Source organism: Pristiophorus japonicus, chromosome 19, assembly GCF_044704955.1.
Source record: "Pristiophorus japonicus isolate sPriJap1 chromosome 19, sPriJap1.hap1, whole genome shotgun sequence".
In the NCBI taxonomy this organism is placed as follows: domain Eukaryota; kingdom Metazoa; phylum Chordata; class Chondrichthyes; family Pristiophoridae; genus Pristiophorus; species Pristiophorus japonicus.
The window spans coordinates 11,196,521-11,223,554 of NC_091995.1; the positions used below are offsets into that span (position 1 = coordinate 11,196,521).

Sequence of the window (27,034 nt, forward strand, 5' to 3'; positions counted from 1 at the left end):
TTTGTCAATCTCTACGATTAATATTCAACAGTCGAATATTCGAGGTACTATATTATGGGATGATTTCGGTAGTACTTGTTGAATACTCTTTATTTTTAATTGGATAAGTTTCGACCAATCACGCTCCAGGAAAGTGGCATCCCGCGAAAAGACAACCAATCGCTTTGTAGAGATGGAAAGCCAGTTGACTGCTTGGAGCTTGGCTGGCCATCATCACCAGACAGAAAGCTCAGGGTCTTTCCATGAACACCATCACTGAAGGTCCACGGAGACATTGGAGAAATATTGGAACACAAATAGATGGCAGGGCAGAGCCCATACTCTTCAAAGACCAATAACTGGTCACACGGGCTAACCAGTCTGAATATCAGACCCGATACCCCACTTGCTCGCTCTTGGGATTGTTTAATTACTCTCTCCCAGAGGAGTACCAGTTGAAATAACATGACTAACAATAAATATTGATTAAATATGAATATTAAATATTAAGGAGATGCACAGACTCCCTCCAATCAGTAATGATCTGTGCTGCATTTGAACTGGACTGGCAGAGAGGAAAGGTCAGTGTGATAACCCTCCACACTACCCAATCCTCCAACCTCAATACATTTGATATTTTCTGTCTCTACAAATCTTTAAATAAAATGGTGGAGAGATTAGTCCCTTTGTCCACTTAGTGCCAGATAGGACAATGTGCCCTGAACAGTTCCCACTGTATTTCAGTTTGAAATTCTCCATCAGTCATTGTTGTTGGCCATTCGCTGGAAGTAACTCGGGCTCCTCACAAAGCGAATATTCCAAAGAAGCTCTTTCCTTCGGAGGCGTCCACATATCCCACAGCCTTCTCACTCACCCTGGAGAAGATCTGATCTCCTGCTTCAAACTCAAAGACAGCTCCCTGGTAGGAGGTCTTGTACCAGGTTTCTGCCCGTGGACCATATGGGCAGGCGGACTTGGTGGCTTTCAGGAGCAAGAATTCCTCCGGATAACTCGGTGAGAGCTTGGTGAGTTCATGGCTCAGGAAGATGGTGTTACCCTGGCAGTCCCCACTGTAGAAGACCACCTGGGTGTAGACAAAGTACTGACCGGGGGTCTTGATGATGAAACGGTTGTCCCTGAACTCCACTCCCTCGACAAAGGTGGAGTCTGCCACATCCTGCCATATCACCTTCTCTCCTTTTAAGGTTTGTGAAGCTGAAGGAACAGAGAGAGGGAACAACATAAGGATGGAATAAAGAGAAGACTTGCATTTATATAGTGCCTTTCACAACCACAAGACATTCCTCAGTGCTTTACAGCGACTGAAGTACTTTTGGAGTGTAGTCACTGTTGTAATGTGGGAATTGCGACACAGCAAGCTCCCACATACAGCAATGTGATAATGGCCAGACCATCTGTTTTAGTGATGAAGATTGAGGGATGTATATTGGCCCAGGACTGATTACTATCCAGTGAATCTTGTGCCATGTGAGAACAAGATTGGGTTTGGGTCACATGCTTACTGCAATTAAATAGCCCACTGCCACTCTCAGCTCACACATCTAGAATGACCACTTCAGTGAAGCATTGAGCTCTCCTGCCGCACAGGAAATCATAGAATGATACAGCACAGAAGGAGGCCATTCGGCCCATCATGCCCATGCCGGCTCTTGGGTCGAGCTATCCAATTTCTCCCACTGCCCCTGCTTTTCCCCCATAGACCTGCAAATGTTTCCCGTGCTACAGTGGGAGTGGCTACCTTCAGGACATGGGGTTATTAATACCATTAAGAATAGCCTCTTACCTGTCAGGTGAGCTGCGATTTTCCCCCTCGGGTCATTTCCCAACTGCTTCATGAGACGAGGCAGACCTGGAAAAGAAAAGCCAGACTCTCAGTCGCTATCGAAATACACATGGATCGAAAATGACATAACGAGAGAGGGAGAGAGAGTGAGAGAGAGAGATTGATAGAGAGAGAGATTGATAGAGTGTGAGATTGATAGAGAGTGAGAGACAGATAGAGATAGATAGAGCATGAGATTGATATATAGATAGAGAGGGGGAGAAATCTAGAGAGAGAGATGGAGAAGGAGATTGATAGAGATATTGATAGAGCGAGAGATTGATAGAGTGAGAGAGATTGATAGAGAGACAGATAATGATGGATTGATAGTGAGATTGATAAAGAGAGATAGGAAGATAGTGAGAGAGATGGAGGGAGAGAGATCGATAGAGAGAGAGAGATAGATAGAAATACATAGATAATGAGATTCATAGTGATAGATAGAGTGAGATGCAGAGAGAGAGACAGAGGCAGTAAGAGAGAGACAGAGAGAAAGGTAGAGAATGATAGCGATTGATTGATATATCGAGTTTGAGAGAGAGTTTGATGGAGAGACCATGGGATGTACTGAGGGAGAGATACAGATAAAGAGAGAGTTGTTGATAGAGGTTGATAGGGAGCGATTGATAGAGTGATAGGGATAGATTGTTAGAGACAGATGTTGTCAGAGAGAGAGATTGACAGAGAGAGAGAGATTGATAGACACATTGTTAGCGAGACAGATCGGTGGAGGAGATGGACAGAGATTGTCAGAGAGCACTCACCACTGTTAACAGCGACTTTTGCCAGAGGCGAATGATTCCCTGAATCCTGTAATCGGGCTGTTTCCTTCAGAAATAGAACAAGGAAAGAGATTAAAATGTGAAATTCGCCCCAACTTTCCATGAAACACACCGCGACCCTCTGTACAAAGGTTCAGGCCGGATCTGCCGGCAGCTTATGTGCATTACACATAGACACAGGGCGACCCAGACCCTGACTGACTCTCACACTCCGGACTGACAGCAGACAGAGGCTTTGTCAGACAGTGAACTGCTGCTCACTAACTCGCTGGGCTGAAGCTGGATAAAATGCAGCATTGGTGACTGAGTCGCTGCATCTCTCCGATATAGAGCCGCCGAGATGTGGACAGCAGCAAAAGGCAACACCAGGATTGACTGGGTGAACACAGATTGTGGCTTCACAGGAGGCGGAGCAGCTCAGGCAAACACTGCCATAACCCCACAGCTTCACAGCACACTTGGAGAAGCCTCTCCCAGGGCTGAGAGCAGCCGAGAAAAGGCAACAAGAGACCACTTGCTCTGGCGTTTCCAACGTACCTTGTTTGAAGGTAGAACTCCCAGCTGACAGAGTAACAGGTAGGAAGATACAGCCAGCAAGCCCAGAACAGCCACCGCACACAGAGACTGCCAGAAACAGCTCCTCTTGGAGTCTGCCCGCCAACCGACAGCCTCTCCTCCATTCTCAAGGTCCAGCGGCATCTTCTCAACACTCATGGTCTCAGGAGTCAGTTGTGGCTGTGTCAGGAGCAGATGTGTGTCTCCTCTCTCTCAGCTCTCTGAGTGCTTTGTGTGTCTGCTGTAGCTCCACACCAGCTCTATATAAAGATCAGCCCAGCACCACCGGAACTCTGATGTAATGGGGCAGGAAATCCCCAAAACCAAGCGATTGGAAGAAAGACACAAGTTTTCCTGAGCCGAAAGTAGCAATGATGTGAGGCTGCAACTCCCGAACTTTCACTGTGTCCGTTTTCCAAAGTTCAACTAAAACGTTAAACTAAACCAAAAGTGAACACGAAACTCCGCCCCATCTAAATGTATTTTCACTGTACTTAAACATGAATGAAAGGAAACAAGCAGGAAGCTTGTAAAGAGATTAAAAACCAAGGAAACACTAAAGAACTGTTATGTCTAGAAACATAGAAACATAGAAAATAGGTGCAGGAGTAGGCCATTCGGTCCTTCGAGCCTGCACCACCATTCAATAAGATCATGGCTGATCATTCCCTCAGTACACTTTTCCTGCTTTCTCTCCATACCCCTTGATCCCTTTAGCCGTAAGGGCCATATCTAACTCTCTTAAATATATCGAACGAACTGTCATCAACAACTCTCTGTGGTAGAGAATTCCACAGGTTAACAACTCTCTGAGTGAAGAAGTGTATCCTCATCTCGGTCCCTTATGCTTAGTCTGTGTCCCCTGGTTCTGGACTTCCCCAACATCGGGAACATTCTTCCTGCATCTAACCTGTCCAGTCCCGTCAGAATTTTACATGTTTCTATGAGATCCCCTCTCATTCTTCTAAACTCCAGTGAATACAGACCCAGTTGATCCAGTCTTTCTTCATATTTCAGTCCTGCCATCCCTGGAATCAGTCTGGTGAACGTTCACTGCACTCCCTCAATAGCAAGAATGTTCTTCCTTCTACAGTGCCTTTCGCCGCCTTCTGTTGTCTCAAAGCACTTTATAGTCAATGAATATGTTTTGAAGTGTAGTCACTGTTGTTATGTAGAAAACGGGCCAACAATTTGCGCACAGCAAGATCCCAGAAACAGCAATGCGATACATGAGCAGATTATCTGTTTTGGTGATTTGGGTTGAGGGATCAATATTGATAGGCCACAGGTTGACCAATGTTGAGTAAGCACTTTTTCACACAAAGATTATTGGAGCTCTGGAACTCACATCCCCCAAGAGGCTGTGGATCCTGGAGGAAAATTGGAGCTTTCAAGACTGAATTGGATGTCTTTTTATTGGGTTAGAGTGTCAAGCGATATGGAGAAAAAGCATCTAAATGGAGTTGAGATACAGATCAGCCATGATCTAACTGAATGACAGAACTGTCTCGACGGGCTAAATAGCCTCCTCCTGTTCCTGTGTTCTCGGTGATCTTCACCAGGCAGTGTTATTCTACATCTAACCCGTGTTACACCTGACCTGGGACACTGCTGACTTTTTTTCATTCATTCCGGATGTGGGCATCGCTGGCAATGCCTACATTTATTGCCCATTCCTTATTGCCCTTGAGAAGGTGGTGGTGAGCTGCCTTCTTGAACTGCTGCAGTCTGTGTGCTGAAGATTCTCCCACAGTGCTGTTAGGGAGGGAGCTCCAGGATTTTGACCCAGCGATGATGAAGGAATGGTGATATACTTCCAAGTCAGGATGGTGTGTAACTTGGAGGGGTACTTGGAGATGGTGGTGTTTCCATCCGTCTGCTGCCCATGGTGTGCCGGTGGTGGAGGGAGTGAATGTTGAAGGTGGTGGATGGGGTGCCAATCAAGCGGGCTGCTTTGTCCTGGATGGTGTCGACCTTCTTGTGTGCTGTTGGAGCTGCACTCATCCAGGCATGTGGAGAATATTCCATCACACTCCTGACTTGTGCCTTGTAGATGATGGAAAAGCTTTGGCGAGACAGGAGGTGAGACACTTGCTACAGAATACCTAGCCTCTGACCTGGCTACAGAAACATAGAAACATAGAAAATAAGTGCAGGAGTAGGCCCTTCGAGCCTGCACCACCATTCAATAAGATCATGACTGATCATTCACCTCAGTACCCCTTTCCTGCTTTCTCTCCATACCTCTTGATCTCTTTAGCCATAAGGACCATATCTAACTCCCTCTTCAATATATCCAATGAACTGGCATCTACAACTCTCTGCGGTAGGGAATTCCACAGGTTAACACCTCTCTGAGAGAAGGAGTTTCTCCTCATCTCAGTCCTAAATGGCTTACCCCTTATTCTTAGACTTTGTCCACTGGTTTTGGACTTCCCCAACATCGGGAACATTCTTCCTGCATCTAACCTGTCCAGTCCTGTCAGAATCTTATATGTTTCTATGAGATCCCCTCTCATTCTTCTAAACTCCAGGAAATGCAGGCCCAGTCGATCCAGTCTCTCCTCATATGTCAGTCCTGCCATCCCCCGCGCGAATCAGTCTGGTGATTCGCTGCACTCCCTAAATAGCAAGAATGTCCTTCCTCAGATTAGGAAACCAAAACTGAACACAAAATGCTAGATGAGGCCTCACTAAGGCCCTGTACTAATGCAGTAAGACCTCCCTACTCCTATACTCAAATCCCCTAGCTATGAAGGCCAACGTACCATTTGCTTTCTTCACCGTCTGCTGTACCTGCATTCCAGCTTTCAATGACTGATGTACCATGACACCCAGGACTCACTGCACCTCCCCTTTTCCTAATCTGCCACCATTCAGATCATATTCAGTCTTTGCGTTTTTGCCACCAAAGTGGATAACCTCACATTTATCCACATTATACTGCATCTGCCACGTGTTTGCCCACTCACCTAACCTGTCCAAGTCACCCTGCAGCCTCTTAGCGTCCTCCTCACAGATCACACTGTCACGCAGCTTGGTGTCATCTGCAAACTTGGAGATATTACAGTCAATTCCCTCATCCAAATCATTGATGTATATTGTAAGTAGCTGGGGTCCCAGCACTGAGCCCTGCGGTACCCCACTAGTCACTGCCTGCCATTCTGAAAAGGAGCCATTTATCCCAACTCTCTGCTTCCTGTCTGCCAACCAGTTCTCTATCCATGTCAGTACATTACCCCCAATACCATGTGCTTTAATTTTGTAAACCAATCTCTTGTGTGGGACCTTGTCAAAAACCTTTTGAAAGTCCAAATACACCACATCCACTGGTCCTCCCTTGTCCACTCTACCAGTTACATCCTCAAAAAATTGCAGAAAATTTGTCAAGCAGGAATTCCCTTTCATAAATCCGTGCTGACTTGGACCGATTCCCGCCACTGCTTTCCAAATGTGCTGCTATTTCACCTTTATTAATTGATTCCAACATTTTCCCCCGACTGATGTCAGGCTAACCGGTCTATAATTACCCGTTTTCTCTCTCCCTTCTTTCTTAAAAAGTGGTGTTACATTAGCTACCCTCGAGTCCATTGGAACCGATCCAGAGTCGATTGACTGTTGGAAAATGATCACCAATGCATCCACTATTTCTAGGGCTACCTCCTTAAGTACTCTGGGATGCACTATCCGGCCCTGGGGATTTATCAGACTTCAATTCCATCAATTTCCCGAACACTATTTCCCGCCTAATAAGGATTTGCTTCAGTTCCTCCTTCTAATTAGACCCTCGGTTCCCCAGTATTTCCGGAAGTTTATTTGTGTCTTCCTTCGTGAAGACAGAACCAAAATATTTGTTAAACTGGTCCGCCATTTCTTTGTTCCCCATTGTAAATTCACCTGAATCTGACTGCAAGGGACCTACATTTGTTTTCACTAATCTTTTTCTTTTTCTCTTCACATATCTATAGAAGCTTTTGCAGTCAGTTTTTATGTTCCCAGCAAGCTTCCTCTCATACTCTATTTCCCCTTCCTAATTAAACCCTTTGTCCTCCTCTGCTGCATTACAAAATTCTCCCAGTCCTCAGCTTTGCTGCTTTTTCTGTCCTATTTATATGTCTCTTCCTTGGATTTAACACTATCTTTAATTTCCCTTGTTAGCCACGATTGAGCCACCTTCCCTGTTTTATTTTTACTCCAGACAGGGATGTACAATTGTTGAAGTTCATCCATGTGATCTTTCAATGTTTGCCATTGCCTATCCACCGTCAACCCTTTAAGTATCACTCACCAGTCTATTCTAGCCAATTCATGTCTCATACCATCGAAGTTACCTTTCCTTAAGTTCAGGACCCTAGTCTCTGAATTAACTGTGTCACTCTCCATCTTAATAAAGAATTCTACCATATTATGGTCACTCTCCCCCAAGGGGCCTCGCACAACAAGATTGCTAATTAGTCCTTTTTCATTACACATCACCCAGCCGAGGATGGCCAGCCCACTAATTGGTTCCGCGACATATTGGTCTAAAAAAAAACATCTCTAATACACTCCAGAAAATCCTCCTCCACCACATTGCTACCAGTTTGGTTAGCCCAGTCAATATGTAGATTAAAGTCGCCCATGATAACTGCCATACCTTTATTGCATGCATCACTAATTTCTTGTTTGATGCTATCCACAACCTCACTACTACTGTTTGGTGATCTGTACACCAACAGCAAAAAGCCTACTACGCACCAAGAATATAGTTGGCACCGAGTTTTTGTCCAACAAATAAGATATAACATGGAAAGGATGGTGAAGGCCCTGGAACTGGTAGCCAGGAAGACTGGTGGCAGAGGGCTCCCAGTGGTCCCGGAGCATGGCACTGCATGCCATTGCCAACCACCTCTGGACCGTCCACTCCCGTATCCATCCAAGCAGTGTTTCAGCCGTCATTCCCCCCGCCCCCCGCAATGAAGCATCACCTGAGGAGCTCCTTGGCCAGGTGGCTTGGAGTCAGGAGGGGAAGGGGAAGGGGTAGAGGTGAGGAGGAGAAGTGACGGAGGGGGCCAACAGTTGTTTTTTACAGAAATAGTGATGATTTCAGACAAATGTTCGGTTTAAATGGTTTTTATTTCACAAAACCTTGTTGCGCATTGGCTCAGATAGTTGCACCGTTACACGTTGGTGAATCCTCAACATCAAAGGTTATAATGATACTTAACTTCAATCAACTTAAACTTTAACTGGCACCAAGGTGATGGCCACCATTGATGTATCACCTACACACACAGCAGTGTGTCAGCCTTGTCAAGATCACCAACGTTCTTTCAGGCAAAGTGATCATTGATGAGCTCCTGACATAAAGTTCTTGCAGCTATCATGCCACCTTGGGCCCATTCATGCGGTCTACAGCGGGGTGGGGGTATGTCTTCAGCATCAGCCTGATTGTCTTGGCCGATGTCAGCATCCGCCTTCTTGTCCTCCTCTACCTCTCTCTGGTTAGGTGGACTATCAGACTCATCAGGCAACTCTTGTCCCTCGTGATAGCCAAGTTGTGCAGTATGGAACACACCACCACGAATTGAGCTACCTGCTCAGGCTGGTATTGGAGCTCACCTCCTGAGTGGTCCAAGCATCTAAAGCACTGCTTAAGCACTCCAATGGTTTTCTCCACGATATTGTGAATGGCTCTGTGGCTCTTGTTGTATCGCCTCTTGGCTTCGGTGTAGGTGTCACGCAGGGTGGGTCATCAGCCAGGTGGCAAGGCCATATCCTTTTGTCACCAGCCATCCAACATTGACCTTGTGGCTGATTGTTGAACAAGTCAGATACAGTGCTGTCACACAGGATGTGAGCATCATGGATGCTGCCCGGAAATTGAGCGTTCACTGCCAACATGATTTGCTGGTGGTCGACAACCAGCATTCAGGGAGTGGACATTCAGGGAGTGGATTCCATTGCGGTTCCTGAAAACCTCTGCATCCTGAAAAGCTGCCAACTTCACGATGTGCATGCAGTCTATTGCTCCCTAAACCTTAGGGAAGTTTACAATTCTGGACAATCCTCGAGCCCTCTCACTCTGTGCCTCCCTGGAAGCTGATCACGTCCCTTCTGTGTGCACACAGGGCTTCTAATGTTGCAATGTGTGGCATGCTGAGAAAGTCTGCATATGTCTCCAGCTGTGGCCTCTAAAGGACCCGACGCGTAGAACGACAGTGCGTGGTGACTTTGACCTCCACAGACAGTGCGGTACTGATGGTGCTGGCAGGCTGCAGATCTCCCCTTATGAGCTGGCATACCTCAGTGATAACCTCTTTGTGGAAGCGCAGTCCCCGAAGGCAGGTGGTGTGGCAAATCAAGGTAAGAATGCTTCTCCCTGTATTTGCGGGGAGTGTAATGTCTGGTCCTTCGCATCTGTCCGTCACGTCTTACATTGGGCACATAATGCTGTGGAGCGTAACTTCGGGTCTGAGTCTGCTGCATGTAATTGGGCATCAAGAGAGGGTGAAAAAGGACAGGCCCCATTGCAGTAGCTCTCTGTTTTCACCGATTGGTCACAAACAATGAATGTCCCGACGAATGCACCTATTCAATTCCAATTGGTCACAGTATGGCCAAGATGTTTGTAGAGATGTTCACATCAACTCCAACAACCTCCAGAGTACATCCAAACTCTCCCGAGGTTGAAGCAAAGCAGCCTTTTAAAGGATGCGACATGTGATGTAGAACATGGCGTCCAAAACGCGGTGATTAGTTCCAGTTCGTTCCACATTTTCTGGTCTTTTTTTTGGATGAGCGATATTGTGGGTGATATGTGTGTGAGGTCGTGAAAGTGATGTTGGGCGATCTCATGACCGCTAGTTTCGGTAAATGTTCTCTTTACGATTAAAAAAAGTGGGTGGGTGGTATTATTGAATCTTGCTGTTAAATCAGTGCGGTAATTAACGCTGGCCGATATTATGGCCATTGATTTCGCCCATTCTGATGATTCCGCCCGAAAAAAGTGGGCGGGTGGTATTATTTTGTCACAGCATTAAGAATATGGGGAAAGTAATGCTCAGTGATAAGTTTATGAAAAAAGGGCATCAGTTTCCATTTTGTGGCTAAATGAGTGATTGTATCGGCGTTGTTCGTCATTTCAGCGGTAAAATGGGCATTAAGTGGGTGTTCAGCATGCAAATAAAGTAGAGGTTTTAGCCCCTAATGTCTGGGAATTAAATGGACAGAAATCAAGCAATGCATTCTTGCAAGATATGCCTCTGTTTCAAAATAGCACCATGGAGTCTTTCACAATGGCCTGAAAATAGGAGGGCTTTGGTTTAACGTCTCATCTCAACTCCGACAGTGCAGCACTCCATCGCGACTGCACTGGAGTGTTAGTCAAGATTTTCTGCTCAAATCTGGAGTGAGGATTAAACCCACGACCTTCTGACTCAGAGGTAAAAATCCTACCATTGAGCTAAGCTAACACTTGTATCCGTTGCATCCAGGTGATCCGACAGGTACAGGAACAACCCATCCCTCAGCCCCCTTACAGACAATTCTTCTCAAGTTTAGATCTGGATTGAATGAGTATGAAAAGGAATTGCATTTATATAGCACCTTTCACAACTTCAGGACAACCCAAAGCGCTTTACAGCCAATGAAGTACTTTGAAGTGTAACCACCGTTGTAATTGATGTAGGAAATGCGGCAGCCAATTTGCGCACAGCAAGCTCCCATAAACAGGAATGTGGTAATGACCGGATTATCTGTTTAGGTGATGTGGATTGAGGGATAAATATTGGTCAGGACACCGGGGATAACTCCCCTGCTCTTCTGCAAAACATTGCCATGGGATCTTTTACGCCCCAGTTTGGAAGGGGGCATCAGAGAATGAGACATTTAAAGGAGAGGCGAGAGGGGTGGAATAAGATGAAATGCTCGAAGGAGGAGATGGTGCCTAAGGAATACGACAAGGGACCGAAGTGTGGTTGGGTGATGAGGGCCACACCGTCAACAAATATCTTTAAATGGGGCAGATGGTGGAACGTATAGCCATGCGGGAAGGGCTCAGTAAGGGGTAAGGTGGCGTCACCCATGAGCCAAGTTTCAGTCAAAGAAATGTTGTCGATGGAACCATCAAAAATAATGAGGTGGGACTTGGTTGCAGGTGGAGGGATATTCTGGAGGGAATTGTGGAGCAGGCCACTGATTGTTGAGTCACTGGCAGAGCCCAAGGAGACAGATGTGGGTGGAGTAAGCGGGATGGCCAATGAGGTTGGCGACATTAACCATCACCATTCCCCTCCCGTGCAGAGATGCCTATTGGGTGAGAAGGTTGGTAATTGAGGCAATTGAGGCAGGGATTGCCCAAAAGGAGGCAGCGATGGGTGCCTCAATGGGCCCTTCATAAGAACATAAGAACTTGAGAAACATGAGCAGGAGTAGGCCATTTGGACCCTCGAGCCTGCTCCGCCATTCAATAAAATCATGGCTGATCTGATCCTGGCCTCAACTCCATTTCCCTGCCTGTTCCCCATAACCCTTGACTCCCTTATAGCTCAAAAATCTGTCTATCTCCACCTTAAATATATTCAGTGACCCAGCCTCCACAGCTCTCTGGGGCAGAGAATTCCACAGATTTACAACTCTCTGAGAGAAGAAATTCTTCATCATCTCCATTTTCAATGGGCGACCCCTTATTTTGACACTTTTCCCCCTAGTTCTCGATCCACCACGAGGGGAAACATCCTCTCTGCATCTACCTTGCCGAGCCCCCTCAGAATATTATACGTTTCAATAAGATCACCTCTCATGCTTCTAAACTCCAATGTATAGGTCCAACCTGCTCAAGCTTTCTTCATAAGACAACTTCCTCATCTCAGGAATCAACCTCGTGAACCTTCTCTGACTGCCTCCAATGCAAATATATCCGTCCTTAAATAAGGAGACCAAAAGTGTATGCAGTACTCCAGATGTGGTCTCACCAACATAACATACAGTTGTAGCAAGACTTTTATACTCCATCCCCTTTGCAATAAAGGCCAATGTTCACAGAATACCGAGAACGACACTGTGGGCTTCTCCAAGGGGCTTTGAAGCCATGGGACAGCGGCAGGAGAGTGGGAAGGCAGAACAGTAATGGGGTTGTGGAAGGGTGGGCGAGGAAAGTACCGGAGAGAGGGGGATTAAGCGGCACTCGACGAGAGGCGGGTGCAACGTAGTGAGGCCTATAAAGACCCAGCGGATGTTCCACAGGCAGCGGCAGTCGGCTAGAGGTGGGAGCAACGTGGTGAGGCCTAAAAAGGCCCAGCGGGTGTTCCACAGGCAGCGGCAGTCGGCGAGAGGTGGGAGCAGCGTTGTGAGGCCTATAAAGGCCCAGCGGGTGTTCCACAGGCAGCGGCAGTCGGCTAGAGGTGGGAGCAACGTGGTGAGGCCTATAAAGGCCCAGCGGGTGTTCCACAGGCAGCTCCAGCCGGGAGAAAAAGCAGAAAAGAAGTAGAAAGGAATGAAAAGGTGACGTCACAGCCAAAGGGGCAAATGATTGGCTGGTGATTGGTAAGTAGTTTTTCTTTTTCTTTTTTATACCAGTAAGTAACCTGTAACAGTGTTGTCACCAATTTAAGGGTGTCTAAGGGTTAAGGCATGGCAGGAGAGCTCGGTCACATCATATGCTCCTCCTGTACCATGTGGGAACTCAGGGACACTTCCGGTGTCCCTGACGACTACATCTGCGGGTAGTGTATCTGCCTCCAGCTCCTGACGGAGCGCGTTGCGGAATTGGAGCTGAGGATAGATTCACTCTGGAGCATCCACGATGCTGAGAATGACGTGAGAAGCACATGTAGCGAGTTGGTCTTACCGCAGGAGAAGGGTCCACAGCCAGCTAGGGAATGGAAGACCAGCAGGAAGAGTAGTGCAAGGAAGGTAGTGCAGGGGTCCCCTGTGGTCATCCCCCTGCAAAACAGATACACTGCTTTGAGTGCTGTTGAGGGGGATGACTCATCAGAGCAGCAGCAGCCAAGTTCATGGCACCGTGGCTGGCTCTGTTGCACAGGAGGGCAGGAAAAAGAGTGGGAGAGCGATAGTGATAGGGGATTCAATGGTGAGGGGAATAGATAGGCATTTCTGCGGCCGCAACCGAGACTCCAGGATGGTATGTTGCCTCCCTGGTGCAAGGGTCATGGATGTCTCGGAGCGGGTGCAGGACATTCTGAAAAGGGAGGGTGAACAGCCAGTTGTCATGGTGCACATTGGTGCCAACGACATAGGTAAAAAAAGGGATGAGGTCCTACGAAACGAATTTAAGGAGCTAGGAGCTAAATTAACAAGTAGGACCTCAAAAGTAGTAATATCGGGATTGCTACCAGTGCCACGTGCTAGTCAGAGTAGGAATCGCAGGATAGCGCAGATGAATACGTGGCTTGAGCAGTGGTGCAGCAGGGAGGGATTCAAATTCCTGGGGCATTGGAACCGGTTCTGGGGGAGGTGGGACCAGTACAAACCGGACGGTCTGCACCTGGGCAGGACCGGAACCAATGTCCTAGGGGGAGTGTTTGCTAGTGCTGCTGGGGAGGAGTTAAACTAATATGGCAGGGGGATGGGAACCAATGAAGGGAGACAGAGGGAAACAAAAAGGAGACAAAAGCAAAAGACAGAAAGGAGATGAGGAAAAGTGGAGGGCAGAGAAACCCAAGGCAAAGAACAAAAAGGGCCACTGTACAGCAAAATTCTAAAAGGAAAAAGGGTGTAAAAAAAACAAGCCTGAAGGCTTTATGTCTTAATGCAAGGAGCATCCGTAATAAGGTGGATGAATTAACTGTGCAAATAGATGTTAACAAATATGATGTGATTGGGATTACAGAGACATGGCTCCAGGATGATCAGGGCTGGGAACTCAACATCCAGGGGTACTCAACATTCAGGAAGGATAGAATAAAAGGAAAAGGAGGTGGGGTAGCATTGCTGTTTAAAGAGGAGATTAATGCAATAGTTAGGAAGGACATTAGCTTGGATGATGTGGAATCTATATGGGTACAGCTGCAGAACACCAAAGGGCAAAAAACGTCAGTGGGAGTTGTGTACAGACCTCCAAACAGTAGTAGTGATGTTGGGGAGGGCATCAAACAGGAAATTAGGGGTGCATGCAATAAAGGTGCAGCAGTTATAATGGGTGACTTTAATATGCACATAGATTGGGCTAACCAAACTGGAAGCAATACGGTGGAGGAGGATTTCCTGGAGTGCATAAGGGATGGTTTTCGAGACCAATATGTTGAGGAACCAACTAGGGGGGAGGCCATCTTAGACTGGGTGTTGTGTAATGAGAGAGGATTAATTAGCAATCTCGTTGTGCGAGGCCCCTTGGGGAAGAGTGACCATAATATGATGGAATTCTGCATTAGGATGGAGAATGAAACAGTTAATTCAGAGACCATGGTCCAGAACTTAAAGAAGGGTAACTTTGAAGGTATGAGGCATGAATTGGCTAGGATAGATTGGCGAATGACACTTAAGGGGTTGACAGTGGATGGGCAATGGTAGACATTTAGAGACCGCATGGATGAACTACAACAATTGTACATTCCTGTCTGGCGTAAAAATAAAAAAGGGAAGGTGGCTCAACCGTGGCTATCAAGGGAAATCAGGGATAGTATTAAAGCCAAGGAAGTGGCATACAAATTGGCCAGAAATAGCAGCGAACCCGGGGACTGGGAGAAATTTAGAACTCAGCAGAGGAGAACAAAGGGTTTGATTAGGGTCGAGAAGAAGCTTGCAGGGAACATTAAGACGGATTGCAAAAGTTTCTATAGATAGGTAAAGAGAAAAAGGTTAGTAAAGATAAACATAGGTCGCCTGCAGTCAGAATCAGGGGAAGTCATAACGGGGAACAAAGAAATGGTGGATCAATTGAACAAGTACTTCGGTTCGGTATTCACTAAGGAGGACACAAACAACCTTCCGGATATAAAAGGGGTCAGAGGGTCTAGTAAGGAGGAGGAATGAGGGAAATCCTTATTAGTCGGGAAATTGTGTTGGGGAAATTGATGGGATTGAAGGCCGATAAATCCCCAGGGCCTGATGGATTGCATCCCAGAGTACTTAAGGAGGTGGCCTTGGAAATAGCGGATGCGTTGACAGTCATTTTCCATCATTCTATTGACTCTGGATCAGTTCCTATGGAGTGGAGGGTAGCCAATGTAACCCCACATTTTAAAAAAGGAGGGAGAGAGAAAACAGGGAATTATAGATCGGTCAGCCTGACCTCAAGGTGGGTAAAATTATGGAATCAATTATTAAGGATGTCATAGCAGCGCATTTGGAAAGAGGTGACATGATAGGTCCAAGTCAGCATGGATTTGTGAAAGGGAAATCATGCTTGACAAATCTTCTGGAATTTTTGAGGATGTTTCCAGTAGAGTGGACAAGGGAGAACCAGTTGATGTGGTATATTTCGACTTTCAGAAGGCTTTCGACAAAGTCCCACACAAGAGATTAATGTGCAAAGTTAAAGCACATGGGATTGGGGGTAGTGTGCTGACATGGATTGAGAACTGGTTGTCAGACAGGAAGCAAAGAGTAGGAGTAAATGGGTACTTTTCAGAATGGCAGGCAGTGACTCGTGGGGTACCGCAAGGTTCTGTGCTGGTGCCCCAGCTGTTTACATTGTATATTAATGATTTAGACGAGGGGATTAAATGTAGTATCTCCAAATTTGCGGATGACACTAAGTTGGGTGGCAGTGTGAGATGCGAGGAGGATGCTGTGAGGCTGCAGAGCGACTTGGATAGGTTAGGTGAGTGGGCAAATGCATGGCAGATGAAGTATAATGTGGATAAATGTGAGGTTATCCACTTTGGTGGTAAAAACAGAGAGACAGACTATTATCTGAATGGTGACAGATTAGGAAAAGGGGAGGTGCAACGAGACCTGGGTGTCATGGTACATCAGTCATTGAAGGTTGGCATGCAGGTGCAGCAGGCGGTTAAGAAAGCAAATGGCATGTTGGCCTTCATAGCGAGGGGATTTGAGTATAGGGGCAGGGAGGTGTTACTACAGTTGTACAGGGCCTTGGTAAAGCCACACCTGGAGTATTGTGTACAGTTTTGGTCTCCTTACTTGAGGAAGGACATTCTTGCTATTGAGGGAGTGCAGCGAAGGTTCACCAGACTGATTCCCGGGATGGCGAGACTGACCTATCAAGAAAGACTGGAACAACTGGCTTGTATTTTCTGGAGTTCAGAAGAATGAGAGGGGATCTCATAGAAACGTTTAAAATTCTGATGGGTTTAGACAGGTTAGATGCAGGAAGAATGTTCCCAATGTTGGGGAAGTCCCGAACCAGAGGTCACAGTCAAAGGATAAGGGGTAAGCCATTTAGGACCGAGATGAGGAGAAACTTCTTCACCCAGAGAGTGGTGAACCTGTGGAATTCTCTACCACAGAAAGTTGTTGAGGCCAATTCACTAAATATATTCAAAAAGGAGTTAGATGATGTCCTTACTACTAGGGGGATCAAGGGGTATGGCGAGAAAGCAGGAATGGGGTACTGAAGTTACATGTTCAGCCATGAACTCATTGAATGGCGGTGCAGGCTAGAAGGACCGAATGGCCTACTCCTGCACCTATTTTCTATGTTTCTATGTTTCTATGATTGAAAGTTAGTATGACTGGGCGACAGGAAAGCGAGCAGACAGGAGAGAAGTGCCTGCGACAGGCCGAGGGTTAAAGGAAGAACGGAGATGGAAGTCATGGTCTTGGGTGAAGCCAAAGTGTACGAGTGAATGGACACAGAGGGAAACCCAGGTTAGATCGGCAGGGCAGAGATTGGAAGAAATGTCCTTGTTGTAATGAGGGGATAATGAGTAGATTGAAACCTGAGACGGTTCTAACCCTGAGAGTGTTGTTGTGTGTTGAATGGTGACGAAGGAAGTGATCACATTACACCAGCCTCTGAGAATTCCAGTTTCTCCTGCGGGACTGTCCGTTCTCTGAGTAAAGCGGGTTTTACCCACTCTGAAGTAACAGTTTCAAACGATTTCCTCGACTGCCCCTCAAAATCAAAGCTGGACATCTTCTTGGTTTCTTGACTATTCCTTTAATCGGTCTCCGATTTTTAAACATTTATACGCCGGGCCTTATATGAACCGATGTTATTATGAATTTATTCAAGGCGCTTGGCTTGAAATACATTTTTCTGGATTCCTGGGGTTGAATGTGCCCCAGAACAGGGGAAGCTGCTTGAGCTGCTAAAAAGAAAGGTGTACGGGATCCTGGGCTTTATAAATAGAGGAATGCAGTACAAACACGAGGATTACATAGGATTATATACAGCACAGAAACAGACCATTCAGCCCAATCAGTCCACGCCGGCGTGTATGCTCCACTCGAGCCTCCTCCCATCTTTCCTCATCTTAATCATCAGCATAACCCTCTATTCCCTTCTCCCTCAGATGCTTTACTGGCCTCCCCTTAAATACATCTGTACCATTCACTTCAACCATTCCCATTGGTAGTGAGTTCCACATTCTCACCACTTCCTGGGTAAAGAAGTTTCTTCTGAATTCCCGATTGGATTTCTCGGTGACTATCTTATTTATGGCCTTGTTTAGGGTCTTGTTCCCCTGTGTCGCTACGTTTAGTGATCTGTGTATTTATACTCCAAGATCCCTTTGCTCTTCTACCTCACTTAGGAAGTTATGTTAATCCTTTATAAATCGTTCATTAGGCCTCAGCTGGAGTATTGTGTCCAATTCTGGACACTGCACTTTAGGAAGGATGTGAATGCTGGGAGAAGGTGCTGAGGACATTTAGGAGAAAGGTCCCAGGGATGTGGGACTTCAGTTTTGTGGAGAGACTGAAGAAAATAATGTTGTACTCCATTTATACATTTAAATAGCGCCATTCACGACCAACGGACCTCCCAAAGCACTTAACAGCCAATGAAGTACATTTTGCAGTGTAGTCACTGTTATAATGTGGGAAATGCAGCAGCCCATTTGCGCACAGCAAGTTCCCCAAATAGCAATGTGATAATGACCAGATAATCTGTTTTAGTGATGTTGGTTGAAGGATACATATTGGCCAGGGCACAGCGGATATCGCCCCTACTCTTCTTCGAAATAATGCCATGGGATCTTTTCCATTCACCTGCGAGAGCAGACGTAGCCTCAGTTTAATATCTCACCTGAAAGACGGCACCTCCAACAGTGCAGAGCTCCCTTAGAGCTGAGAAGTTTATAAGGACATTTGATAGAGGTGTTCAAAACCATGAATGCTTTTGGCAGAGTAAATAAGGATAAACTGTTTCCAGTGTCTGAAGGTCAGTAACCAGAGGACACAGATCAAAGGTGATTGGCAAAAGAACCAGTGAGGACGATGAGAAGACAATTTTTCTACACAGCGCGTTGTTGTGATCTGGAATACACTGGCTGAAAAGGTGGTGGAGGATTGGCCGGGACACCGGGGATAACTCCCCTGCTCTTCTCCAAAGCAGTGCCGTGGGATCCTTTACATCCACCTGAATGGGCAGACGGCCTCCTTAACAGTGTAGCGCTCCCTCAGTACTGGCACTGGATTATGGACTCCCTTCTCTGGAGAGGTGCTTCAACCCACACCCTTCTGACTCAGAGTCGAGAGATGCGACACACTGACGAGACTGCACTGTCCAGGTCACAGCGACAGCAGAAGTGTCAAGGTGGCAAGTGTGTAAATTCCAAAAGCAGCCTTCAGTACTGAGCTATTTCGGTCCGATCAGTGAGTGATGGTGAGCTCATCGGGGCAGCTGAGCTGGAGGAGTAATGAGCGAGTGAGCTGAGTTGGCCAAGAGTAAAGCAACGTGTGGGTGGTGACGTTATGATGACTATCAGTCCCTTCCTGTTCCAAACGGAGTGTCCCCCTCTTTATTCGGATGTCTGCTCATTTTAGCCTCTGTTTTATTTTGATCTACAAGGGCTCATGATATCATCAGTCCTCATGTTTATTCCCCTTCAGTTCCCTCCTCTCCTGAAGGTGCAAATGGACAGTGGACAGGGGATGCAGAGCGGGCAGGTGTCACAGCGGACCCCTGTTGTACGCCCGGCCCCATATTCGGTTCCGTTGACTTGCGTAGATTCGAATATCGGGCCATCTGGTCTAACAGCCGGCAAGGGCAATTCTGTCTGTTTCACCTCCCCCGCCCAATGTTCAATTTCACTCCCATGTCTCTGGCTTGAAAGACACTTCCAACAGTGGCACCTCCCCACCCAAGCAACCATTGTTCGTGTGCGAGCCGAAACAGTGAGAGTCAGTCCATCATTCAACCGCACGGAGCACATTTTGTCCTCACCCAATGTCGAGACACACGTACAGTTCACATCAGGGCGACAATCAGATATAAACATGAGGGTGAAGATTTTATAAGAACATAAGAAATAGGAGCAGAAGTAGGCCATACGGCGCCTCAACCTTGCTCCGCCATTTAGTACGACCTTGGCTGATCCGATCATGGACTCGGGTCCACTTCGCTGCCCGCTCCTCATAACTCCTTATTCCCTTATCGGTGAAGAAACTGTCTATCTCTGTCTTAAATTTATTCAATGTCCCAGCTTCCACAGCTCTCTGAGGCAGTGAATTCCACAGATTTACTGTTATGTTCAGAATAAATCCACAGGACTATATCGCAAGCTCAATCTGTTGTGACCTTGGTCTCTTTATTCAGGCTCCAGAGTGAGGAAGCAGCATGTTAAATCATTTTTTATACCTGCTTGCCCCAGGGTTCACAGGTGACCCTTAGATCTCCCACAGGTGTGCCCCCTAGTGGCAAGTCTTACATTTTGGTAAGGTTCACGTACATGCATAACATTTACAACCCTCTGAGAAAACAAATTTCTCCTCATCGCAGTTTTAAATGGGCGGCCCCTTGGTCTAAGATTATGCCCCCTAGTTCTAGTCTCCCCCATCAGTTGCAACATTCTCTCTGCATCCACCTTGCCAAGCCCCATCATAATCTTATACGTTTTGATAATATCACGTCTCAATCTTCTGAATTCCAATGAGTCGAGGCCCAACCTACTCAACCTTTCCTCATAAGTCATCCCCCTCATCTTCGAAATCAACCGAGTAAACCTTCTCTGAACTTTCTCCAAAGCAAGTATATCCTTTCGTAAATATGGAAACCAAAACTGCACGCAGTATTCCAGGTGTGGCCTCACCAATACCCTGTATAACTGTAGCAAGAATTCCCTGCTTTTATACACCATCCCCTTTGCAGTAAAGGCCAAGATTCCATTGGCCTTCCTGATCACTTGCTCTACCTGCATACAAACCTTTTGTGTTTTATGTACAAGTACCCCCAGATCCGGCTGTACTGCGGCACTTTGCAATCTTTCTCCATTTAAATAATAACTTGCACTTTGATTATTTTTCTGCCAAAGTGCATGACCTTACACTTTCCAACATTATACTCCATCTGCCAAATTTTTGCCCACTCACTTAACTTGTCTATGTCCTTTTGCAGATTTTTTGTGTCCTCCTCATACATTGCTTTTCCTCCCATCTTTGTATCATCAGCAAACTTGGCTACGTTTTACTCAGTCCCTTCTTCCAAGTCGTTAATACAACTTGTAAATAGTTGGGGTCCCAGCACTGATCCCTGTGGCACCCCACTAGTTAATGATTGCCAACCGCAGAATGAACCATTTATCCCGACTCTGTTTTCTGTTTTTGGTCTTCACAATCTTTAATTGGAGGCATTAGAAGACCGGGAGCCAATGTAGGTCAGCAAGCATTAGCCGTGATATGTGAATGGGTCTTGGTATTGGGTAGGATAGAGCTCGGGGAGTTTTGGATGAGTTCCAGTTTACAGAGTGTGGAAGGTGGGAGGCTGGCCAGGAGAACGTTGGAATAGTCAAGTCTAGAGGTGATGGATCAGAGATTCAGGAGCAGATGAGCTGAGGCAAGGGTGGAGATGGACGATGTTTACGGAGGTGGAAGTTGATGGTCTTCAGGTCTTTTTGATTGAGAGAATCAGGTGTCAGAAACTCAGCTCCAATTGTAGATCGAGGTTGTTAACAATCTGGTACAACCTAAGACACTGGCCAGGGATGGAACCAGTGGCGAGGGTACAGCGTTTGTGGCAGGGGCCGAAGGTCATTGGCTTTGGACTTCCCAATCTTTAACTGGAGGAAATTGTGCTCGATCGAGGATTGGCTGTCGGGCAAGCAATCGGACGTGACAGGGTCAGTGCATGGGTCGAGTGAGGTGATGGAGAGATATAGCTGCTGTCACCAGCGTACAAGTGGATCCTGACGTCATGGCTTTGGATGATGTTGCTGAGTGTCAGCATGTAGATGAGGAAGAGGAAGGGACCAAGAACAGATTCTTGGTGAACGTTGGAGGTAACAGTGCAGGGACTAGACGAGAAGCCATTGCTGGAATTGCGCTGGCTATAATTGAATAGATTAGTGTGGAATCAAGTGAAGGCAGATCCACTGAGCTGGACAATAAGTGAGAGGTGTTGAAGGAGAATGGTGTGATCGAACGTGTCAAAGGCTGCAGAGACGTCGAGGAGGATGAGGTAGAAAATGCACCAAAGTCACAATCATAAAGGATACAATTTGTGACTTTGATAAGGGCCACTTCAGTGTTGTGGTGGGGCTGAAACCTGATTGGACAGATTCAAACATGGAGTTGCAGGAAAGATGAACACGAACTTGGGAAGGAACAACATAATCAAGTGCTTTGGAGAGGGAAGGGAGGTTGGAGATATGGCGGTAAGATGGCAGGACAGAGGGGTCAAGGGCAGTTTTTTTGAGAAGAAGGTAATGGGGCAGATTTGAAAGGGAGCTGGGACAGACCCTGAGGAGGGGGACCCATTTGCCATGTCAGCTAACGTGCGGGCCAGGATGGGAAGTTGGATGGTCAGCAGTTCAGTGAGAATGAGATCAAGGGAACAGGAGGGACAGGTGAACAGAATGAGCTTGGAGAAAGCGGGAGGGAAGATCAGAGAGAAACATGAGAATGACGTGGGATCAGGACCAGCACGGGGTGTGCAGTGGGGGGAGCCTGAAGAATGGCTTGGCTTGACGGGGAATGGGAACAGTTCAAGAAGACATGGACAGGCTGATGGAATGGGTGGGCACCGGGCAGCTGAAATTCAACGCAGAGAAGTGAGGGCTGATACGTTTGGTGGGAAGAATGAGCAGAGACCATACACACTAAAAGTCCAATATTAAAGGGGCTGCAAGAGCAGAGAGATCTGGGGTCTGGAAGTATCTCCTTTTTCTCAGGGTTCTGACCCACTGCAAACATGTTTATCAAAAGGTGTGGTCAGTGTGGGTACACTACAATCCTTTTTAAAAGGATATGACATGTTGCTGAGAGCCAGGGGGTAGGGTCATCGAGGGATTTGGGGTTAGATAGACTTGCCGAGATCTTTAACATGGTTAAGCACATATCTCCTGCATCATTCTTCATCGACTGATGGAGTACGGGAGGAATTTCCTACAGCTGGTTCCGCAATGGGAAACTTACCAGGACCTCGCACTCTCACAGAGACAACCCAGGCCTTGTAAAATTACACAGATTCCCGATCACTGATCCCTTTCTCAGATTCCCAATCACTGATCCCACTCTCAGATTCCCAATCACTGATCCCACTCTCAGATTCCCAATCACTGATCCCACTCTCAGATTCCCAATCACTGATCCCACTCTCAGATTCCCAATCACTGATCCCACTCTCAGATTCCCAATCTACTGGTACTCTATCTGAATTGCAGGTTTGTAAACTTGTAAAATTCCTTCCCTCATCTGGAATCATTTCCCATGGAAAGCACTGAACAGAAACCAATGGGCAATACTCAGAAAGATTCATTTCATGTCATTGAAATATTTTATTTATTCCCGTCCATCAGCTCAGCAGTAAATAATCATATAAATAAATAACATAAATAAATAATATAAATACATCAAATAATAAATATATTTAAATAATAAGTTAAAGCCACCAGAATTATCCTGAACATGACACTATCCACTGAATTTATGCGACTGAAAGACATCTTTTAAACAGATATCATATATTTACATGAAACAAATATTTTTGTCAATCTCTGCAATTAATATTCAAAGTCGAACATTCATGGTTCTTTCTTATGGGATGATTTCGGTAGTGCTTGTTGAATAATTGAATAAGTGTCGACCAATCACGCTCTAGAACAGTAGCATCCCAGCAAAAGACAACCAATTGCTTTGTAGAGGTGGAAAGCCAGTTGACTGCTGGGAGCTTGGCTGGCCATCATCACCAGACAGAAAGCTCAGGGTCTTTCCATGAACACCATCACTGAAGGTCCACGGAGACACTGGAGAAATATTGGAACACAAATAGATGGCAGGGCAGAGCCCATACTCTTCAAAGACCAATAACTGGTCACACGGGCTAACCAGTCTGAATATCAGACCTGATACCCCACTTGCTCGCTCTTGGGATTGTCTAATTACTCTCTCCCAGAGGAGTACCAGTTGAAATAACATTACTAACAATAAATACTGATTAAATATGAATTAAATTAAGGAGATGCACAGACTCCCTCCAATCAGTAATGATCTGTGCTTCATTTGAACTGGACTGGCAGAGATGAAAGGTCAGTGTGATAACCCTCCACACTACTCAATCCTCCAACCTCAATACATTTTATATTTTCTGTCTCTACAAATGTTTAAATAAAATGGTGGAGAGATTAGTCCCTTTGTCCACTTAGTGCCGGATAGGACAATGTGCCCTGAACAGTTCCCACTGTATTTCAGTTTGAAATTCTCCATCAGTCATTGTTGTTGGCCATTCGCTGGAAGTAACTCGGGCTCCTCACAAAGCGAATATTCCAAAGAAGCTCTTTCCTTGGGAGGCGTCCACATATCCCACAGCCTTCTCACTCACCCTGGAGAAGATCTGATCTCCCGCATCAAACTCAAAGACAGCTCCCTGGTAGGAGGTCTTGTACCAGGTTTCTGCGCGTGGACCATATTGGCAGGCGGACTTGGTGGCTTTCAGGAGCAAGAATTCCTTCGGATAGCTCGGTGAGAGCTTGGTGAGTTCATGGCTCAGGAAGATGCTGTTGCCCTGGCAGTCCCCGCTATAGAAGACCACCTGGGTGTAGACAAAGTACTGACCGGGGGTCTTGATGATGAAACGGTTGTCCCTGAACTCCAGCCCCTCGACAAAGGTGGAATCTGCCTCATCCTGCCAAATCACCTTCTCTCCTTTTAAGGTTTGTGAAGCTGAAGGAAAAGAGAGAGGAAACAACATAAGGATGGAATAAAGAGAAGAATTGCATTTATATAACGTCTTTCACAACCACAAGTAATTCCTCAGTGCTTCACAGCCAATGAAGTACTTTTGGAGTGTCGCCACAGTTGTAACGTGGGATTTGCGACACAGCAAGCTCCCACATACAGCAATGTGATAATGGCCAGACCATCTGTTTTAGTGACAATGATTGAGGGATGTATATTGGCCAGGACTGATTACTATCCAGTGAATCTTGTGCCATGTGAGAACAAGATTGGGTTTGGGGCATATACTCACTGCAATTAAATAGCCCACTGCCACTCTCAGCTCACACATCTAGAATGACCACTTCAGTGAAGCATTGAGCTCTCCTGCCACAGGGGAAATCATAGAATGATACAGCACAGAAGGAGGCCATTTGGCCCATCATGCCAGTGCCGGGTCTTGGGTCGAGCTATCCAATTTCTCCCACTGCCCCTGCTTTTCCTCCACAGACCTGCAAATGTTTCCTGTGCTACAGTGGGAGTGGCTACCTTCAGGGCACAGAGTTATTAATACCGTTAAGAATAGCCTCTTACCTGTCAGGTGAGCTGCCATTTTCCCCCTCGGGTCGTTACCCAACTGCTTCATCAGACGAGGCAGACCTGGAAAAGAAAAGCCGGACTCTCAGTTGCTATCGGGATATACATGGACCGAAAATGACTGATAACGGGAGAGAGAGAGAGAGGGAGAGAGAGAGAGATTGAAAGAGAGAGAGATTGATAGAGAGTGAGAGACAGATAGAGATAGATAGAGAGACAGTGAGATCAATATATAGAGAGGGGGAGAAATCTAGAGAGAGAGAGATGAAGAGGGGTATTGATAGGGAGATTGATAGAGAGAGAGATTGATAGAGTGAGAGAGATTGAGAGTGAAAGAGAGATAATGATGGATAGATAGTGTGATTGATAGAGAGATTGAAAGATAGTGAGAGAGATGGAGAGAGAGAGATCGATAGAGACAGACAGAAATACATAGATAATGAGATTCATAGTGACAGATGGAGAGAGTGAGATAGAGAGAGAGACAGAGGTAGAGAGGTAGAGCGAGAGAAAGGGAGATAATGATAGAGATTGATAGATATATAGAGTTTGAGAGAGAGGATGATGGAGAGACCATGAGATGTACTGAGGGAGAGATACAGAGAAAGAGAGAGATGGTGATAGAGGGTGATAGGGAGCGATTGATAGAGAGAGAGATCGGGATAGATTGATAGAGACAGATGTTGTTAGAGAGAGAGATTAATACAGAGATTGATAGTGAGAGAGAGATTGACAGAGAGAGAGGTTGATAGACACATTGTTAGCGAGAGAGATCGGTGGAGGAGATGGACAGAGATTGTCAGAGAGCACTCACCACTGTTAACAGCGACTTTTGCCAGAGGCGAATGATTCCCTGAATCCTGTAATCGGGCTGTTTCCTTCAGAAATAAAACAAGGAAAGAGATTAAAATGTGAAATTCGCCCCAACTTTCCATGAAACACACCGCGACCCTCTGTACAAAGGTTCAGGCCGGATCTGCCGGCAGCTTATGTGCATTACACAGAGACACAGGGCGACCCAGACCCTGACTGACTCTCACACTCCGGACTGACAGCAGACAGAGGCTTTGTCAGACAGTGAACTGCTGCTCACTAACTCGCTGGGCTAAAGCTGGATAAAATGCAGCATTGGTGACTGAGTCGCTGCATCTCTCCGATATAGAGCCGCCGAGATGTGGACAGCAGCAAAAGGCAACACCTGGATTGACTGGGTGAACACAGATTGTGGCTTCACAGGAGGCGGAGCAGCTCAGGCAAACACTGCCATAACCCCACAGCTTCACAGCACACTTGGAGAAGCCTCTCCCAGGGCTGAGAGCAGTCGAGTAAAGGCAACAAGAGACCACTTGCTCTGGCGTTTCCAACATACCTGGTTTGAAGGTAGAACTCCCAGCTGACAGAGTAACAGGTAGGAAGATACAGCCAGCAAGCCCAGAACAGCCACCGCACACAGAGACTGCCAGAAACAGTTCCTCTTGGAGTCTGCCCGCCTGCCGACAGCCTCTCCTCCATTCTCAAGGTCCAGCGGCATCTTCTCAACACTCATGGTCTCAGGGGTCAGTCGCGGCTGTGTCAGGAGCAGATGTGTATCTCCTCTCTCTCAGCTCTCTGAGTGCTTTGTGTGTCTGCTGTAGCTCCACACCAGCTCTATATAAAGATCAGCCCAGCACCACCCGCAACTCTGATGTAATGGGGCAGGAAATCCCCAACACCAAGCGATTGGAAGAAAGACACAAGTTTTCCTGAGCCGAAAGTAACAATGATGTGAGGTTGCAACTCCCGAACTTTCACTGTGTCCGTTTTCCAAAGTTCAACTAAAACGTTAAACTAAACCAAAAGTGGACACGAAACTCCGCCCCATCTAAATGTATTTTCACTGTACGGCAAACATGAACGAGTTGAAACAAGCAGGAAGCTTGTAAAGAGATTAAAAACCACGGAAACACGAAAGAACTGTCATGTCTAGAAACGTAGAAACATAGAAAATAGGTGCAGGAGTCGGCCATTCGGCCCTTCGAGCCTGCACCGCCATTCAATAAGATCATGGCTGATCATTCAC

At 46.5% G+C, this 27,034-nt stretch overlaps 2 protein-coding genes across 2 annotated transcripts; both read right to left on the reverse strand.

Moving 5' to 3' along the window:
* Window positions 1-604: 604 nt before the first annotated feature.
* On the reverse strand, window positions 605-3,318 carry LOC139230113 (tumor necrosis factor-like). Its single transcript, XM_070861956.1, has 3 exons — window positions 3,085-3,318; window positions 1,784-1,868; window positions 605-1,194 (listed from the first exon to the last, which is right to left on the reverse strand). Exons 1-3 carry the CDS (start codon window positions 3,316-3,318, stop codon window positions 782-784), a joined length of 732 nt encoding a protein of 243 aa, XP_070718057.1. The 3' UTR covers window positions 605-781.
* Window positions 3,319-23,938: 20,620 nt separating this feature from the next.
* LOC139230353 (tumor necrosis factor-like) lies at window positions 23,939-26,521 on the reverse strand. Its single transcript, XM_070862181.1, has 3 exons — window positions 26,288-26,521; window positions 24,973-25,057; window positions 23,939-24,384 (listed from the first exon to the last, which is right to left on the reverse strand). Exons 1-3 carry the CDS (start codon window positions 26,519-26,521, stop codon window positions 23,972-23,974), a joined length of 732 nt encoding a protein of 243 aa, XP_070718282.1. The 3' UTR covers window positions 23,939-23,971.
* Between the last annotated feature and the right edge of the window lie 513 nt (window positions 26,522-27,034).

What these genes read in the sequence shown, in the direction of transcription:
- LOC139230113 (XM_070861956.1), bottom strand. Translation starts at nt 3,318, where the DNA reads ATGAGTGTTGAGAAGATGCCGCTGGACCTTGAGAATGGAGGAGAGGCT. An exon ending in CCTTTTCTCGGCTGCTCTCA is followed by an intron (nt 1,869 to 3,084) that starts GCCCTGGGAGAG and finishes AGCGACTGAGAG; the next exon opens with TCTGGCTTTTCTTTTCCAGG. An exon ending in AATCGCAGCTCACCTGACAG is followed by an intron (nt 1,195 to 1,783) that starts GTAAGAGGCTAT and finishes CTGTTCCTTCAG; the next exon opens with CTTCACAAACCTTAAAAGGA.
- LOC139230353 (XM_070862181.1), bottom strand. Translation starts at nt 26,521, where the DNA reads ATGAGTGTTGAGAAGATGCCGCTGGACCTTGAGAATGGAGGAGAGGCT. An exon ending in CCTTTACTCGACTGCTCTCA is followed by an intron (nt 25,058 to 26,287) that starts GCCCTGGGAGAG and finishes AGCAACTGAGAG; the next exon opens with TCCGGCTTTTCTTTTCCAGG. An exon ending in AATGGCAGCTCACCTGACAG is followed by an intron (nt 24,385 to 24,972) that starts GTAAGAGGCTAT and finishes CTTTTCCTTCAG; the next exon opens with CTTCACAAACCTTAAAAGGA.